Here is a 14982-nt window from a genome sequence, read left to right on the forward strand (position 1 = left end):
AGGGTGGATGAGGTGGAGGTCAGTAACATGGGTCTACTGCTGCAGCAGGCAGGAGATTACATGAAAGTGCAGCCAGCATAGAAAAGTGAGATAGTTCTTTGGAGATTAATTGGGGATGATGGGAGGCATCGAAACATCTGTGGAATTTCTGGTGATTCTTATATTTGCACCATGGATATCAAAAATATTCCCAGGGATTAATGTTGTTATCTTGAATACCAAAGTAGCTCATAATAAATGTTGCTGGCAAATTGTTGGTTTAACAGGCAGGAAAATTTTCTTTTTTGCTCCTGTCTCTTGCCTTGAATATTTAGACTCATTTCTTGATTTTTTTTCCCACTCCACTTTTCCCCCTTCCCACATTCCAGATCAATGAACTGGTGGTCACCTTTGATGCTGAGCTCCACCTCCTGCGGCACCAGAAGCTGAAGCTGGACACGCAGATGAAGTGTGCTGACCTACGTCACATCACGTGGTTTGAGGAGCTGCTTCTCCTTAAGAACTTTGAGAAACACGAGGACACTCTCCAGGAGCGTGTCAACAACCTCAGCAATGAGGTGGAAGAGATGCAAGTATGTAGGATACGCTATCTGATTTGTTACTACTGCAACTGGTGGCCTGGAAACAAACATCCCCAAAAGAGGCGGGAATGTCCTTCTGCTGCCCTTATGCACCAGCCAATTCCTTAGTGCTGAATTCTAAGAAACAAGAAACATTCGGTGATAATATAAGGGCAGTCCTTTTAAACTTAAATATGGATTCTTCTTTCCCTTCATGCTTGTATTTTTATAAACCATTGGAAGTATGAAATTAAAATCTATATCCTACCTTAAAATATGCAGTTCTCCTTTGGAAGGTGACTGTAAAAATAGCATCATGGGGCTCCACCTTTATGGCATCTCAGTGATGCCAGATCAGATTTGCTTTCTTTACAAATATAAAGGTGAATTTTCAAACTCCGAGGCCTACTAACTCATCCTGGGATCTGAGATTCAAGCTGGGATCTTTCTGGCTCATGCATCTTCAGTAGCAGATTCTTCAAGCCAAATTCTGCCCAGGGTGACATCTGTGTCACCCTTTCCTTTTTCAAATGGGTAACACAAGTATAACTTCAAAGAGAATTTGCCTCTGCAATTGGAACTTGGTTAACAGTGAAGAACTGAAGTCAGTAGAACCATGTTCTTTAAGTTAAACAGATGCTTATGTGCTTTCCTAGATTGGGGCCCATATTAGGGAAGAAGAAAAAAAAAGTGAATCAAATTTCAAGCCTACCAATTTCGACAAGTCTGTCTGTCTGTCTCTCTCTAGATGGATAAATTGCTCTTAAATCAACAACTGAAATGCATAAAATTATAATAATTAGCATTTATTTAGTGGATTTCATCTGAAGATCTCAAAGCACTTTGCAAAAGTGAGTCAGCATCATTATCCTCATTTTACTGATGGTGAAACTGGAGCACAGAGAAGGGAAGTGACTTGTCCAGCATCACACAGCAAGTGATTGGCAGAGAACTGGGAATAGAAAGCAGAGAGCCCGACCTCCAATCCCTTGCTCACTACTAGGAATTGCTGCTTTTACATATACACCTCTACCCCGATATCACTTGACCCAATATAACACAAATTCGGATATAACACGGTAAAGCAGCGCTCCAGGGGGGCGGGGCTGCGTGCTCTGGTGGATCAAAGCAAGTTCGATATAACGCGGTTTCACCTATAACGCGGTAAGATTTTTTGGCTCCCGAGGACAGCGTTATATCGGGATAGAGGTGTATGCTAAAAAGATCTAACAGGTGCTGACAACAGCCTAAAAGGCTAATGCTTCAACAGCTCTCTATCAGTTTAATATACTGAGTTGTTTTACATTGTTTGGGGGGGGTTGTTTTTGTTTTTTAGTGGAAATTAGACAACTACCTCTCACAGATGGAGGATAAAAAATATGAGATTGCAAAGCTTCAGGAACGCGAGAAGGCACTTTATGCCACTTTCCAAGCATCCCTTGGAGAGAACAACAAATTTGCCAGCTTCCTCACTAAGGTCCTGAAGAAGAAGATCAAGCGTGTTAAGAAGAAAGACGTGGAAGGAGACAGAGGTTGGATATGTTGTTTTTCTAGTTTTATGTATTCGTTTACACAATTCAGCCTTGTCATGTAGCGATGGCACTGAACTGTGTCCCTAAACTTGGCTGAAACCCTGGACAGATACGAGGCTTTAACCTGGTTCCAGGTCATAAACAAAACATATGACTAGGTCCAATCTATACTATAAGACCAAACTGTTTTGTAACCATCATGAGGGATAATAGTGTTGTAATCACATCCCTTGCACAATTGTAATTGTAGTGTCAAAAGACCTTAAAATCAGTGTTGAGGCATGTAGGTGTTGAGTGGAAAAAGGGAGCAAAGTTTTACACAGCTGCCGCCTATGCTGTACCTGATCTGTGGACAGCTGTCAGTCTGGCATCTGTGTACACTAAATTTCCCTTTCAATCTATCCATTGACTAATGAGTAATCATTAGGTTTGCCAATTCTGGTTGGACGTATTCCTGGAGGTTTCATCACATGACATAATCTTTAATTAAAGATTAATCTTCAATTCTTGGAGACTCCAGGACCATCCTGGAGGGTTGGCAACCCTACTAATCATAGACCCAATCTGTAATCATCCATTAGTCAATTAATCGATCAATTCGAAGAACTCAAACTATTGGATTTTCCTCAGCAGATAGGTTCTGAACTGTTTAATACTAGACAGTACTATTGATCTGAAATATTTCTTCTTTATCTTTGATTTGGCATTTGGTTTCTAGGAGGTGATCATGTACAGTATGAACTGGCCGCAAATGTAGGCAATAACAACATACAGCTCACCTTTTTAGTTAGTTAATTTCCTCAGCCAGATGGTAACACACAAGATGACCGAACCCCAAGGTTTCAATTCAGAATAACTACAGTACATTAAAAAAGGATATATACATTAAGGAATGCAAAAAAGAAAGAAAGAAGGTACCTTTATCTAACTGTGCATGTACCAATATCTGTTAATCCCTTTCTCCACTTCTTTGTCCTGTGGATTCATTGAATTAGTGGAAGGGACTGAAGGTGGTTGGGCCCACATGTCCCTTTGCTAACCTCTTTCAGAACATTTGAATTGTTGGGGGATGTGTTCACTCAGACTCAATGGGCACTGTTCTCCCATCTCATAAGTAGAGATCTGCAAAAATAACATACCAGGAGAACACCTATTGCTGTAAGTGACCTTTCCATGCCAGGTATGAACTTTAAAAATAAAACTATTTGAGTCGCTGATCCGAGTGCAAAGAAACCAACCTGACATTTCTAACAGCAGAATATATTTTTCTTTCTGTCTTCTGATAGCTCAAAAATAGCCAGCCAAATGACATTTTACCAGTTTCCCCCAAAATTCACCCGTGGGTTGTGTACAAGTATAAGAAAATTCAGTCCAAAGAGTCATTTTACGAAAGTTTTTAAGCAGCCTTAAATAGTTTATAAGAATAAACATCCATCTTCATCTATAATTCTAGGGTCTCTACTGTAATCCTATAATACAAGATACTTTTCCCTTGCCTGATACCTGCTGTGTGTAAATGCCAGCATGAATTAACTTCTGCTGAGTCCTTTCAACTCACTATACATTTCTTTAATAGGACAACTTTTTGTACAGGTAAGATACTGTATATAAGTGAGAGATACTGTACCAGTCTGGGCTTATGCTAGTGGGATCAATGTATCTAACAGGGAAACTAGAATCCTTGAGTAGGAGCCAGTCACCATTTTGTCTTGTTCAAAATATATAATCACCACCTTTCTGGGAAACTAGCTCTTTCCAGTTACTCTAAAGGGTTAATTTACTGTGTCATTCTTAGACTGCAAACTCTTCTGGGCCTGGAATAGATCTGAAGCCCTGATCCTGAAACTGACAGTGTCTGGGTGGACTGCTGAGCCTTTGTGACTTCAACAGGGCTTTGTGCAGGTGCAGCAGTTTGGCTACATGCTGTCAGTTGCACGACTGTGGTCTCAGTAGTTTGTAAAGCACTGTTTCCATTGGTGGTGCTCTTTAAATGATTTAATTGGCTTTTGAAAGCCAGGAGCATGGTATTGCTCATTAGGGCTCCACTGGCGTGCTGTACAGCCAGCCGGCCTGTCACAGATTAGAACCAGGGTTTTCTGAATGCTAACAATACTGCCTTCCTTTCCCAGATGAAGAGGAGGATAGCGATGAAGAGAGTGACGATGAGTCTAGCTTGGAGAGCGATGAAGAAGATTCAGGATCTGATGATGAAGTCTTTGATGACTCTGTTTGCCCAAAGAGTAAGTGAGCCATTACTTTCCGGTGCTCTCTACTTGTTTAGCTTTATGGGTAACACTGTGAATTTAAATTCAAAATCAGGATTTTTTTCTTAGGTTTAATAATATTATTATGGCCCAGACTCTTCCCCTCCCATGTTGAGTAGCACCTTGCTCCTTAAGTAATCTCAGTGATGCAGATGGGACCCTGTGGAGAAGAGTACTACTCAATTTGAGTAAGGATGACCCAATCTGGCCTGTGTGTTAAATAGCATTTGGTTATTTGTAAAGAGGAGTAGCAACCATTTGCAATAGATAAACATAGATAAATGTTTCAGTATTCCCTTGCTTCATCAACCTATAATAACTGCAGTGCAATGACATATAGCCTAGGGGACCTCAATTACCATCTCTGGGGAGAAGGTAAGTGAAGGAAAAATCTAATTCTTAAAAATCAAAAAGGGAACTAACTTTAAACGAGTTCTGGTGAGAGCCAGTGGGGCTGCATTGGTATTTGCTTCCAACTTTTTATTTGTGAAAAAAGGAACAAAAAACCCAATAGGTTTCTTTTTCAAAACATTACATACCTGTAGCCAACCCTGGAATACTTATGGATAGGGGACAAATTACCAGGAGGTCTGGGTTCTCTTCCCATCTCTGCCACCGACTCAGTGAGAGACCCTAGGCAGTAGACACTCAGTGAGAGTCTTTTCCCCTCTGTAAAATGGAAATAGCATAATACTTATTGCACAGGAGTGTGGTGATGATCATCACTCACAAGTCAGGTAAATGTACAACACAAAGTGCAATGAATTAATTGTTAAGAGTGAAGGACTATTTCCCATTTCCTGACTGTTTTCTCTCTGAGGGGTGGAATTGGAGCCTGTAATATATGCTCTTACCATGGAAACACGAAGAATAAACTTTTTTTGCTAAGATAGTTTTCCTTCATCCCATGGAAATCCTGAATGGTCCCTAATTTGGAGTATCAGGGGGTAGCCGTGTTAGTCTGTATCCACAAAAACAACAAGGAGTCCGGTGGCACCTTAAAGACTAACAGATTTATTTGGGCATAAGCTTTCGTGGGTAAAAAAACCCCACTTCTTCAGATGCATGATGGGTTTTTTACCCACAAAAGCTTATGCCCAAATAAATCTGTTAGTCTTTAAGGTGCCACCGGACTCCTTGTTCTAATTTGGAGTGTAAATTAAGTTCTTTGTTGCCATCTAGTGGACATAGGCCATAATGCTCATTGGCAGGCATATTTCTTTGATTTACCAGTAAAGATTAAAGGTTTTATTTATTTTTAAACTTGTCTGTTCAGCACCTTTGTAAAATCCTACCCGCCCAGTCAGCAAGGGCAAGTAACTTATTTTGTTGAGTGAGTAAAACCATTAGTTTAGTAAATGTTTGAGCTTGGCCTGGTGTATTTTTATGACCATTTACAAGGCTGCTTTTCAGGCTGGTTTATTTCTGATTTCATTAGAATTGATTAACAAAGTGCCTTGCCATATTTTTATAACTGATTTTTTGTCAGTTTGCTAATGGTATTGTTATCCATATTCTTTCCTTCTATACTGTGGTGGGAGGAGAATCCTGATAGACAGTTAAAAGCTTCTGCAAAGTACAAATTATTGATGCAAGGAGAAGGCAGAGAATTGAATTTGTGTTTTTATCTTTACTTGTTTGTGTTCTTAATGAGGTTTGTCTTGTTCATTTACCTGACTTGTAAGTGATGTCTGCTGTCTTTCACACATGCTTAGTGTTTTAATTGACACACTGAGCTGACAGTATGGACTCCCTATCCCACAGTCCCCCCTCTCAGTCCCAGTCTTCTTTCCCAGCCATTCCCTGTACCCTCCCCCCAACCCTCATCTCCTTGTCCCCCGTTTTCTTGCCCAGCCAGTTCCAGTTCCCCACCTCTTGGCTCCTCTTCTGATTTGTCTGTCTCCCCGATCCATCCATATTCCCCATTCCCACTGACTCCAAGTCCCAATCTCCCTTCCTGTGTTCCTTGTCCAATATTGGGTGATCCCCCTCTTCCCATCAATTCCTTGTCCACATCTCTTTGCCCAGCCAGTCCCAGTTCTTCCTATGCACCCTGGGTCCTTGTCAGATCTCTTTTCCCTCCCACCCTCCTTTCTCCACCCCACTGGTTTTCTGTTCTAGTCTTCTTGCCCATCTAGTACCAATATCCCCCCACTCCTCATCTAATCTTAGTCCCCACTCCATTTCCCTCCTGGCTCCAAGATCCATCTCTTAGCCCAGCCAGTCCATTTCCTCCTCCCAGGTTGCTTGTCCCAATGTACTCTCCATCCCTCCCTGAAGATCCAGCTCTTGTCCCCTCTGTTCAAATCAGACAGCTTCCTCCCTCATGGTGCCTCAACCTGGTGCAGGAGATCATTGAAAACACAAGAGAGACAGGCTTCTTGCTCTTAGTTCTGGTGCTTAGACCTGGAATGGCTCACAGCAGCCCAGAGATGCAATTGCAGGGAAGGCCCTGCTTTTAGCCCAGGGCTGGTGCATGCTCAGTACAAATGGAATCTTTGGGGAATTTAGATCCCTGACACAAAGGTCACCCCATACCAAATTCCAGGTTCTTGCTCAACACAAGGGGGTGCTAGATAATCTCAAAAAAAGACTTCCAGAATTTAACATGGCAAAACAAGTTTTTTTCCCTAGTCTTGTTCCTGGAAATGACTGAAGCATTGCATCTGAAATTTTCCAAAATGAGTCAGCCTGAGGCAGGCTCCTGGGATGGAAAATTTCAGACCAAGAGAGTTAAAGTTTGGCAATGTTATAAGCAACTGAAAACAGGGTCTTATAATGGGAAATCTCAGGGAATCTTAGGTGGGGCTACCAGTCCAATCTATAAATATAGTAAAGTCAAAACTAAACCAAAGCTGCCACCCCTCTAGTTTAATTCCAACCTACCTTCCTTCTCAGACTGTGATGAGGCACTCTTCGAAAACACTCTTCAGCTCCGGGAGAAGCGGCTAGACATTGAGGAAGCCTTAGTGGAGGAGAAGAAAGTTATTGATAATCTCAAAAAGGAATATGATGCCTTGGCTAAAAAGGTACAATAGGCTCTCAACTTCCCAGCAAGCTTCATTTGCTCTGTGTGGATGGGAATGGCGTGGTACTCGAGTTGTCATCTTTTCATTGAGACTTAAAACCAAGGGCCTAACCTCTCAAAGTCATCGAAGAACCATTGGCACTTTTGGCAGGATTTGTGGGCAAAGACCTGGCAAAATTGCAGTGAGGGTGACTGCATTCTGCCCACATACATTCCCCTTTTAGCAGCAATTTGATACACTGATCTTCACATCCTGTCCTAAAGTAGTATGCAGTGTTGCTGTGCTACACGGCTGAGGTATTCCATTGCTTTAGTGGTGGGTGAAGTGACATGTAATGCACTTGAGGCTGCAAAGCATCACTGTTGAGAAATGTAAGTTCTTGCAGCAGTTATTTGCTGTCTCTATTTTATAGCGTGACTGCATGATACATCTGAAACTATATAATTTTATGCCTCTTCCCTTAGTGTTTGGTCTCAGTGTAAAGATACCAGGCCAGATTCTCCAAGTGTGAAAATCAGCATAGCTCCATTGAAGTCAGTAGAGCTACAGTGATTTATAGCAGCTGAGGATCTGGATCATTTTGCTGCATCATTCACATCATGTTATAGCCATGTCACAAATAGGATTTTGCTGGAATGAGAGAGAGTGAGTGTGTGTGTGTGAGAGAGAGAGAGAGAGAGAGAGAAAGCTCTTGTCTTAACACAAATGTCTGAAATAATAGCAAATAAAGTTTAAAAAAAAACTTCCTATCTTAGGTATTTCTAGAACACTCATCACAATAGTAACTAACAAATAAACCTCAGCTTTGTTGAAATATTATTAAAAAAATAATCCACACCCTTAAATTTATTTAAGTGTAATTTGCAATCTTTTTGATTGCATCTTTTAACATTAAGTTATTCTGAGCTCTTGGGCTCTTTTTTTCATCTGGAAGTTTAATTTTTTACTAATTCAAAAACACGTTTTTTTTTAATTTAAAGTGAGATTCTGTTTTGAAAAACTACTCTGCAAAAAAAAGAAACAGTATTGTGTAAAGGTCCATTTTTACTGTGTCTCAAGGATACTCAATCCAATGTGCTCAGTTTACAAGTTTGTATGTTTGTTTGATAAAGATTTTTCTAATCTCAACACCACACATTCACCCTGGGATCTGGGAGTCAAGCTGGGTTCTTTTCTTCTCACATTGCATCAACATCCTCCAAGCAGAATTTACTAGAACAATGCTGTTGATGATGCATGAGCCAGAATAGAATCCAGACCCCCTTCCCATAGCTTGTGAACTCTGCAAGGCTTATTGAACTAAAAGCTTATTATTTTAGTCATGAAAGTGGGTAGATGATATTCACCCAAGAGTCCTAAGGAACTCAAATGTGAAATTACAGAACTACTAACTGTAGGTCTGTAACTTATCATTTAAATCAGCTTCTGTACAAAATGACTGGAGGATAGCTAATGTGACGCCAATTTTTAAAAAGGGCTCCAGAGGTGACCCTGGCAATTATAGGCAGGTAAGCCTGACTTCAGTACTGGGCAAACTGGTTGACACTATACTAAAGAACAAAATTGTCAGACACATAGGTGAACATAATTTGTTGGGGAAGAGTCAACATGGTTTTTGTAAAGGGAAATCATGCCTCACCAATCTACTAGAATTCTTTGAGGGGCTCAATAAGCATGTGGACAAGGGGGATCCTGTGGATATAGTATATTTAGATTTTCAGAAAGCCTTTGACAAGGTCCCTCACCAAAGGCTCTTAAGCAAAGTAAGCAGTCATGGAATAGGAGGGAAGGTCCTCTCATGGACTGGTAACTGGTTAAAAGATAGGAGAAAAGGAGTAGGAATAAATGGTCAGTTTTCAGAATGGAGAGAGGTAAATAGTGGTGTCCCCCAAGGGTCTGTACTGGGCCCAGTCCTATTCAACATATTCATAAATGATCTGGAAAAAGGGGTAACCAGTGAGGTGGCAACATTTGCAGATGATACAAAACTACTCAAGATAGTTAAGTCCCAGACAGACTGCGAACAGCTACAAAAGGATCTCTCAAAACTGGGTGACTGGGCAACAAAATGGCAGATGAAATTCAGTGTTGATAAATGCAAAGTAATGCACATTGGAAAACATAATCCCAGCTAGACATATAAAATGATGGGGTCTAAATTAGCTGTTATCATTCAAGAAAGAGATCTTGCAGTCGTTGTGGATAGCTCTCTAAAAACATCCACTCAATGTGCAGCGGCAGTCAAAAAAGCGAACAGAATGTTGGGACTCATTAAGAAAGGGATAGATAATAAGACAGAAAATATCATATTGCCTCTATATAAATCCATGGTATACCCACATCTTGAATACTGCATGCAGATTTGGTCACCCCATCTCAAAAAAGATATATTGGAATTGGAAAAGGTTCAGAAAAGGGCAACAAAAATGATTAGGTGTATGGAACGGCTGCCATATGAGGAGAGAATAATAAAACTGGGACTTTTCAGCTTGGAAAAGAGACGACTAAGGGGGGATATGATTGAGGTCTGTAAAAGGAAGTGTTATTTACCCCTTCTCGTAACACAAGACCTAGGGGTCACCAAATGAAATTAATAGGCAGCATGTTTAAAACAAACAAAAGGAAGTATTTTTTTTCACACAACGCACAGTCAACCTGTGGAACTCCTTGCCAGAGGATGTTGTGAAGGCCAAGACTATAACAGGGTTCAAAAAAGAACTAGATAAATTCATGGACGATAGGTCCATCAATGGCTAATAGCCAGGATGGGCAGGCATGGTGTCCCTAGCCTCTGTTTGCCAGAAGCTGGGAATGGGTCACAAGGAATCGATCACTTGATGATTACCTGTTCTGTTCATTCCCTCTGGGGCACCTGGCACTGGCCACTGTTGGAAGACAGGATATTGGGCTAGCTGGACCTTTGGTCTGACCCAGTATGGCTGTTTTTATGTCATTCTGATATGCATAGTGAGGGGGGCTTACTGAGTAAAAAGGCCACTTTTGCACCAATACAGTCAGCATAGAACCTCACTTTAGAAAGGAGATGATCCTATTATTGGGCAGGGAAGTTCACTACAAATAACAAGACAGAACAAAATAGCGTGGCCCTTCCATATCACATTCCCTTTAAACTAGACAAAAGTTGCCTTCACTTTAACATAGAACCCAACAGTACAAATCTGATGGATTGGGACCCTACTTCTAAGCCAGTCCCAGAGCAGCCCTCAGTCACTATTGCTATGGTGGCTGGTTTAGGGCCAAATTATGAAGTCCTCACATCAGTATGTGGCTTGCATCTCTGCAGGTGAAAGTGGTGGAAGCCAGCTTGGACACAGCTGAGGGGGAGCTGGAGGCCTTTCAACGGGAGAAGCAGCAGAGACTGAATGAGCTCCATGTAGTAGTGCCTCTGAAGCTACATCAGGTGATGCAAGAGTGTGTGTGCTGCATCTGGTTTAGCAGCAGCAAGACGATTCCAAGCAGACGGAAAATAGGCCAGGTTGTGACAGTAGCAGTAGTATTCTCATGGGCCCACAGTTCATTGCTTGCAGTTTTTCTTCTCAGTGTTATGGGACTCTGGACTGACTTGGAATATCTAGTTGTTGTTAAAGTAGAATTGTTTGCCCCTCTACTGCTGGACCAGTAAAGGAATACACTGAGTAGTAAGGCCAGGCAGAAGTGCTCATTACTGCTGAGTGACCATGTACCTCAAATATGGTGTAGGTTTGTGGCCAGAAGTCTATTAAGGACTTGATCTTGGAGTCTTCATGTGAGCAAAATTCTCATTGAAGACAATGGGAGTTTTGCCCAAGTAAAGACTGGCAGATTGGGCACAATGTATTAATCCACAGATGTCCCAGTGGAGGTGATTTGAAAGTAGGGAGACAAACTTGACACACTGTTACTTTTTCCTCTGGGTTGGGTGCTTTTTTGCTGTTACTTTATTTTGTGTCATGCTTGGAGGTTTATGCAGAGGCCACTGAAAAAATAGGACAGGCCCTGCCCGCTCTCGCCCAGCTGCCTCTGGGGCAGGCCCTGCTCCCCTTGCCTGCTTTCTCTTCCTTCATTTAAATAGATCTTTGGTCAGAAATTCAGGACAGAAACGTGTCAGAACTGGCCTTATAGCTCTGCAGACCCCAGACTGCTGGAATGCACAGGCAGTTGGGTAAAGAATTGCCTCCCCGCTCCATTCCAGTTGCCAAAGGTGGAAGCCTGAGCCAGCATCTGCGTTGGAGTCCATGGAGGGCTATAAGCAGGCTCTGATCATGCTGGGGAATGCCTTGTTGGGAATGGGCTTTCCCTAGGCTGTACTCTGCCAGTCGTGTTTAAAACAGCATGCTGTCCTCACACAATGGCTGTGCCATAATCACTTGTCCGCCAACCAGACCACTGACTTGAGTTCCCAACGCCAGTAACATGCAGTCATCAGCCTTGTCTGTGACTATTTCTGGCAGGTGGAGTACGTGGTAAATGGGGAATTACCCACTGACCTGTCCCAAACGTTGGTATTTACCAACCAATCCTTGGAGTATCTGCAGCAAAGGATCATGGTCCTGCAGCATGAGAAGTTGGATCAGAGGGAGCTCTACAAGCAGGCCCGGCAGCAGCATAAGCAGCTCATCCGGGACAGGAGGGAGATAGAGATAAGGATCGAGCGTGAGTTCCTAAGCACAGTTTGGTTTTCTCTGCTGTGTATATGGCATTCTAGGTCTCTTTCCATCTTATAGGGATGGGCATCTCTTCTTGCATGCATCTGTGCTTAATGCATACGCATTGCTGGGTGTGAATTACTTCACTAGCTGCCTCTATCACCTCTGCTCCCTGCACTGACACCGATATCCCAGTGGGCGACTGTGGAGATGGTGCTGATGTCATTATGACCACACAGGAGAAATAAGCAGGAGCACAGCAGTAGAACTGTTTCTCATAGGCATCAGTGGCTTTTCAATGATATACATTGATAATGGATGATACGAAGAAGTGCTGGTTAGAGCATCAGGACTCCTGGCTATTATTCCAGCCTCTCACTCTGAATCCTGGGGCCCTCAGGAAAGCACTTTAACCTCTTTATGCCAGTTTCCTCCTCTGTTTAAAAAAAAAAAATACTTATCATTTAGGGGTGTTTTTTTTTTTTGAGGCTTTACATGAATTAATGTATTTAAAATGCTTTGAGGTCCTCAGATGAAAAGCGACATAATAATAATATCTAGCTCTTATACAGCGCTTTCATCAGTAGATCTCAAAGCGCTTTACAAAGGAAAGGAATCTGTATCTGTATCATTGATGTGACTTGCGCAAGATCATCTACTAGCAAAGCTGGGAACTGAACCCAGGTCTCCTGAGTTCCAGTCCACTCTGGCTCTAGCCACTAGGCAACTGCATCCCCATAGCTATGCTAGCCATTATTATTCACCTATGAAAAATGTTTCCAAATACACATCTTAAATGTGATGACTGTTCTGCTAGGACTGGAAGAGAACTGTAATCAGCTGATGCTGATGAAGTTTGGCCGGGTGGTGGACTTGGAAGCCCTGCAGACACTCTCTGTTAACATAAACCTGGAAGAGCTAAAGATGAAAATGATGGAGAAAGAGCACATACAAGCCCAGGAACTCAAAAACTGGGAGGTAAGGAGCAGGGACAGGGGCCCCCAGGCCAGTGATACAGCTGCAATTACAAGGAATGCGCTTGCCTAGAAACTGAATAGCTGCATAAAAATCTCTTCAGCAGGAGTTCTCAATTTCTCTTCACCCATCATTCTTAAACCACACCCTTTTCCCTCCCATATCCCCAAATCCTTTCTGCTTCAGCCCCAAACTGCTGTTACACTTGCTGTTTTGTACTAGAGAATCATGACATACAGTCACTATTTTCCTGAGTTCAGTTCCTGTCTTTCTAAGGTATTTCTAGGGTGTTCTTCCCATTGTTTTCAATTGATGTTCAGCAGCTAACACCCTAAATTTCCTTTGAAAATCTCAGCTGTAATATTGAATTTAGCTCGTAAGTGCTTTAGGGTAGGTACAGTCTTTGTGTTCTGGTGTATGCCTGAGGTTCCTGAGTGCCACAGGAATACAAATAATTAAAAAAAATACTTCCTGATAACTCCACAACCATCTCCTGGGCTAATAAACTCCTCAGCCTACTTGGTACTAAGAGCTTGCCCTCTAGACCTAAGCATTTATTCAGCCCGAGACCCAGCTATTACTTTGTAAACTGGAACCACCTTCCAGTTATTGTTAGAATACCCAGGCGTTATTTATGTCATTTTAAAAATATGAAAACCATAGGGAACATGTGCAACAAATTTAAGAGTGATTGCAACAGTCAAGAGACATGGAAAACCTCCCATATAAATATACACTCTCTTGCCTGCTTTTAATTTTAAGGCATTTGACCAAAATATTATTGTTTCTCCCAGAAGTACACAATAAAACATCCAGCCTACATACATATTTTTGATACATTGTACCTTCTTTTCACCTCCTCAATAAATCAATTGCAAAACTGTCTTTGGGCAAGATTTTGGGCCCAGATCTGCTGGGGTAATTCACTACACTTCAGTGGAGTTTCTCTGAGTTTACATTGGTGTAACTCAGATCTGGATCTGGCCCAGGGAGTTTTGCCATTGACTTCAGTGGGAGCTGGAGCAGGTTCACTAAGAAACATCTACTCCCTGCAATATTATGGTATTTGCCACTTAAAAAAAAGAAAATAAAAAGTTTCCTTCAACTTTCCTCCATCCCAGGAGAAGATTTTTGAGCTGCGGCAACGGCTGATGATGCTGATGAAAGAAAACACCAGCAAGCTGCAGCAGCTGAACAGCTTCTGTATTGAAAAGCAGAGACTCGGAATGAAGCTGGATGCACTGCAGAATAACCTGGTAAACTTGCCTGCTGCCCTGACTAACACTTGATTGTGACAGTTTAGTAAGAGGCATTTGTCTGTTCCCACTAGGACGCCTTTATAATTCCTTGTACTGCCATCAGCATTTAGTGATCTGGGTTAATGATTCTCGTGGTAAAAGTTGAGCAGCAACTCCTGATATTGGAACAGGCAATGCCCAGATTTCCCTTTGTTAAGGCCTTGCCTTCCTTTTACCACTGCAATCCAACCTCCATATTTCTGACCAAAAGAGACTGGATGGAACTTCCCTCGCAGCAAGTCCACACCACTCCATTGTCCAGAGTGATCTGAGTGAAATGACGTGTGTTCTTTCCCCCGTGCTATCTATGGTGCCTGTTCTGAGGCCCAGCACTGAATTAACTGTCACTTACCAAGTGGGCATCAGATGTGAGTGGAGAAGGTGTAAACTTGTCCTGTGCCTGGGTTGGTGAGGGGAAGGCTTTGCTTTCCCAGCTGAAGTGAAGCCATGCCTTCCCCGGTACTTAAAGGGAGCTCTGTTTCCCTCTCCCTACAGGGAGCAGAATTCCAAGGCCCCCGGAAAGCTGAGATCCAGGAGAGAGAGAGGCTGATTACACTGGTCCAACTCCAGGCCCAGGAGGCAGAAGTACTCAAGGAGGAAATCACTCTCTTAAGCAGAAAAGATGGGCGCATCTTCCCACCACCTCAGCCTCCACCTGATACCAAGATACTGAACTAA

General features: G+C 42.3%; 1 protein-coding gene across 1 annotated transcript in view; it reads left to right on the top strand.

Annotated features, from left to right (window-relative positions):
* The window catches only part of CFAP44 (cilia and flagella associated protein 44), a 75661-nt gene extending 60679 nt beyond the window's left edge, over window positions 1-14982 (top strand). Inside the window, exons 30-38 of the mRNA XM_065423448.1 lie at window positions 369-572; window positions 1897-2092; window positions 4222-4332; window positions 7255-7385; window positions 10690-10806; window positions 11837-12038; window positions 12849-13009; window positions 14128-14262; window positions 14800-14982. Of these exons, the coding sequence (XP_065279520.1) occupies window positions 369-572; window positions 1897-2092; window positions 4222-4332; window positions 7255-7385; window positions 10690-10806; window positions 11837-12038; window positions 12849-13009; window positions 14128-14262; window positions 14800-14982 (1440 nt within the window). The remainder of the gene's footprint in view (window positions 1-368; window positions 573-1896; window positions 2093-4221; window positions 4333-7254; window positions 7386-10689; window positions 10807-11836; window positions 12039-12848; window positions 13010-14127; window positions 14263-14799) is intronic.

The sequence above is a fragment of the Emys orbicularis genome, chromosome 1, assembly GCF_028017835.1.
Source record: "Emys orbicularis isolate rEmyOrb1 chromosome 1, rEmyOrb1.hap1, whole genome shotgun sequence".
NCBI lineage: Eukaryota > Metazoa > Chordata > Testudines > Emydidae > Emys > Emys orbicularis.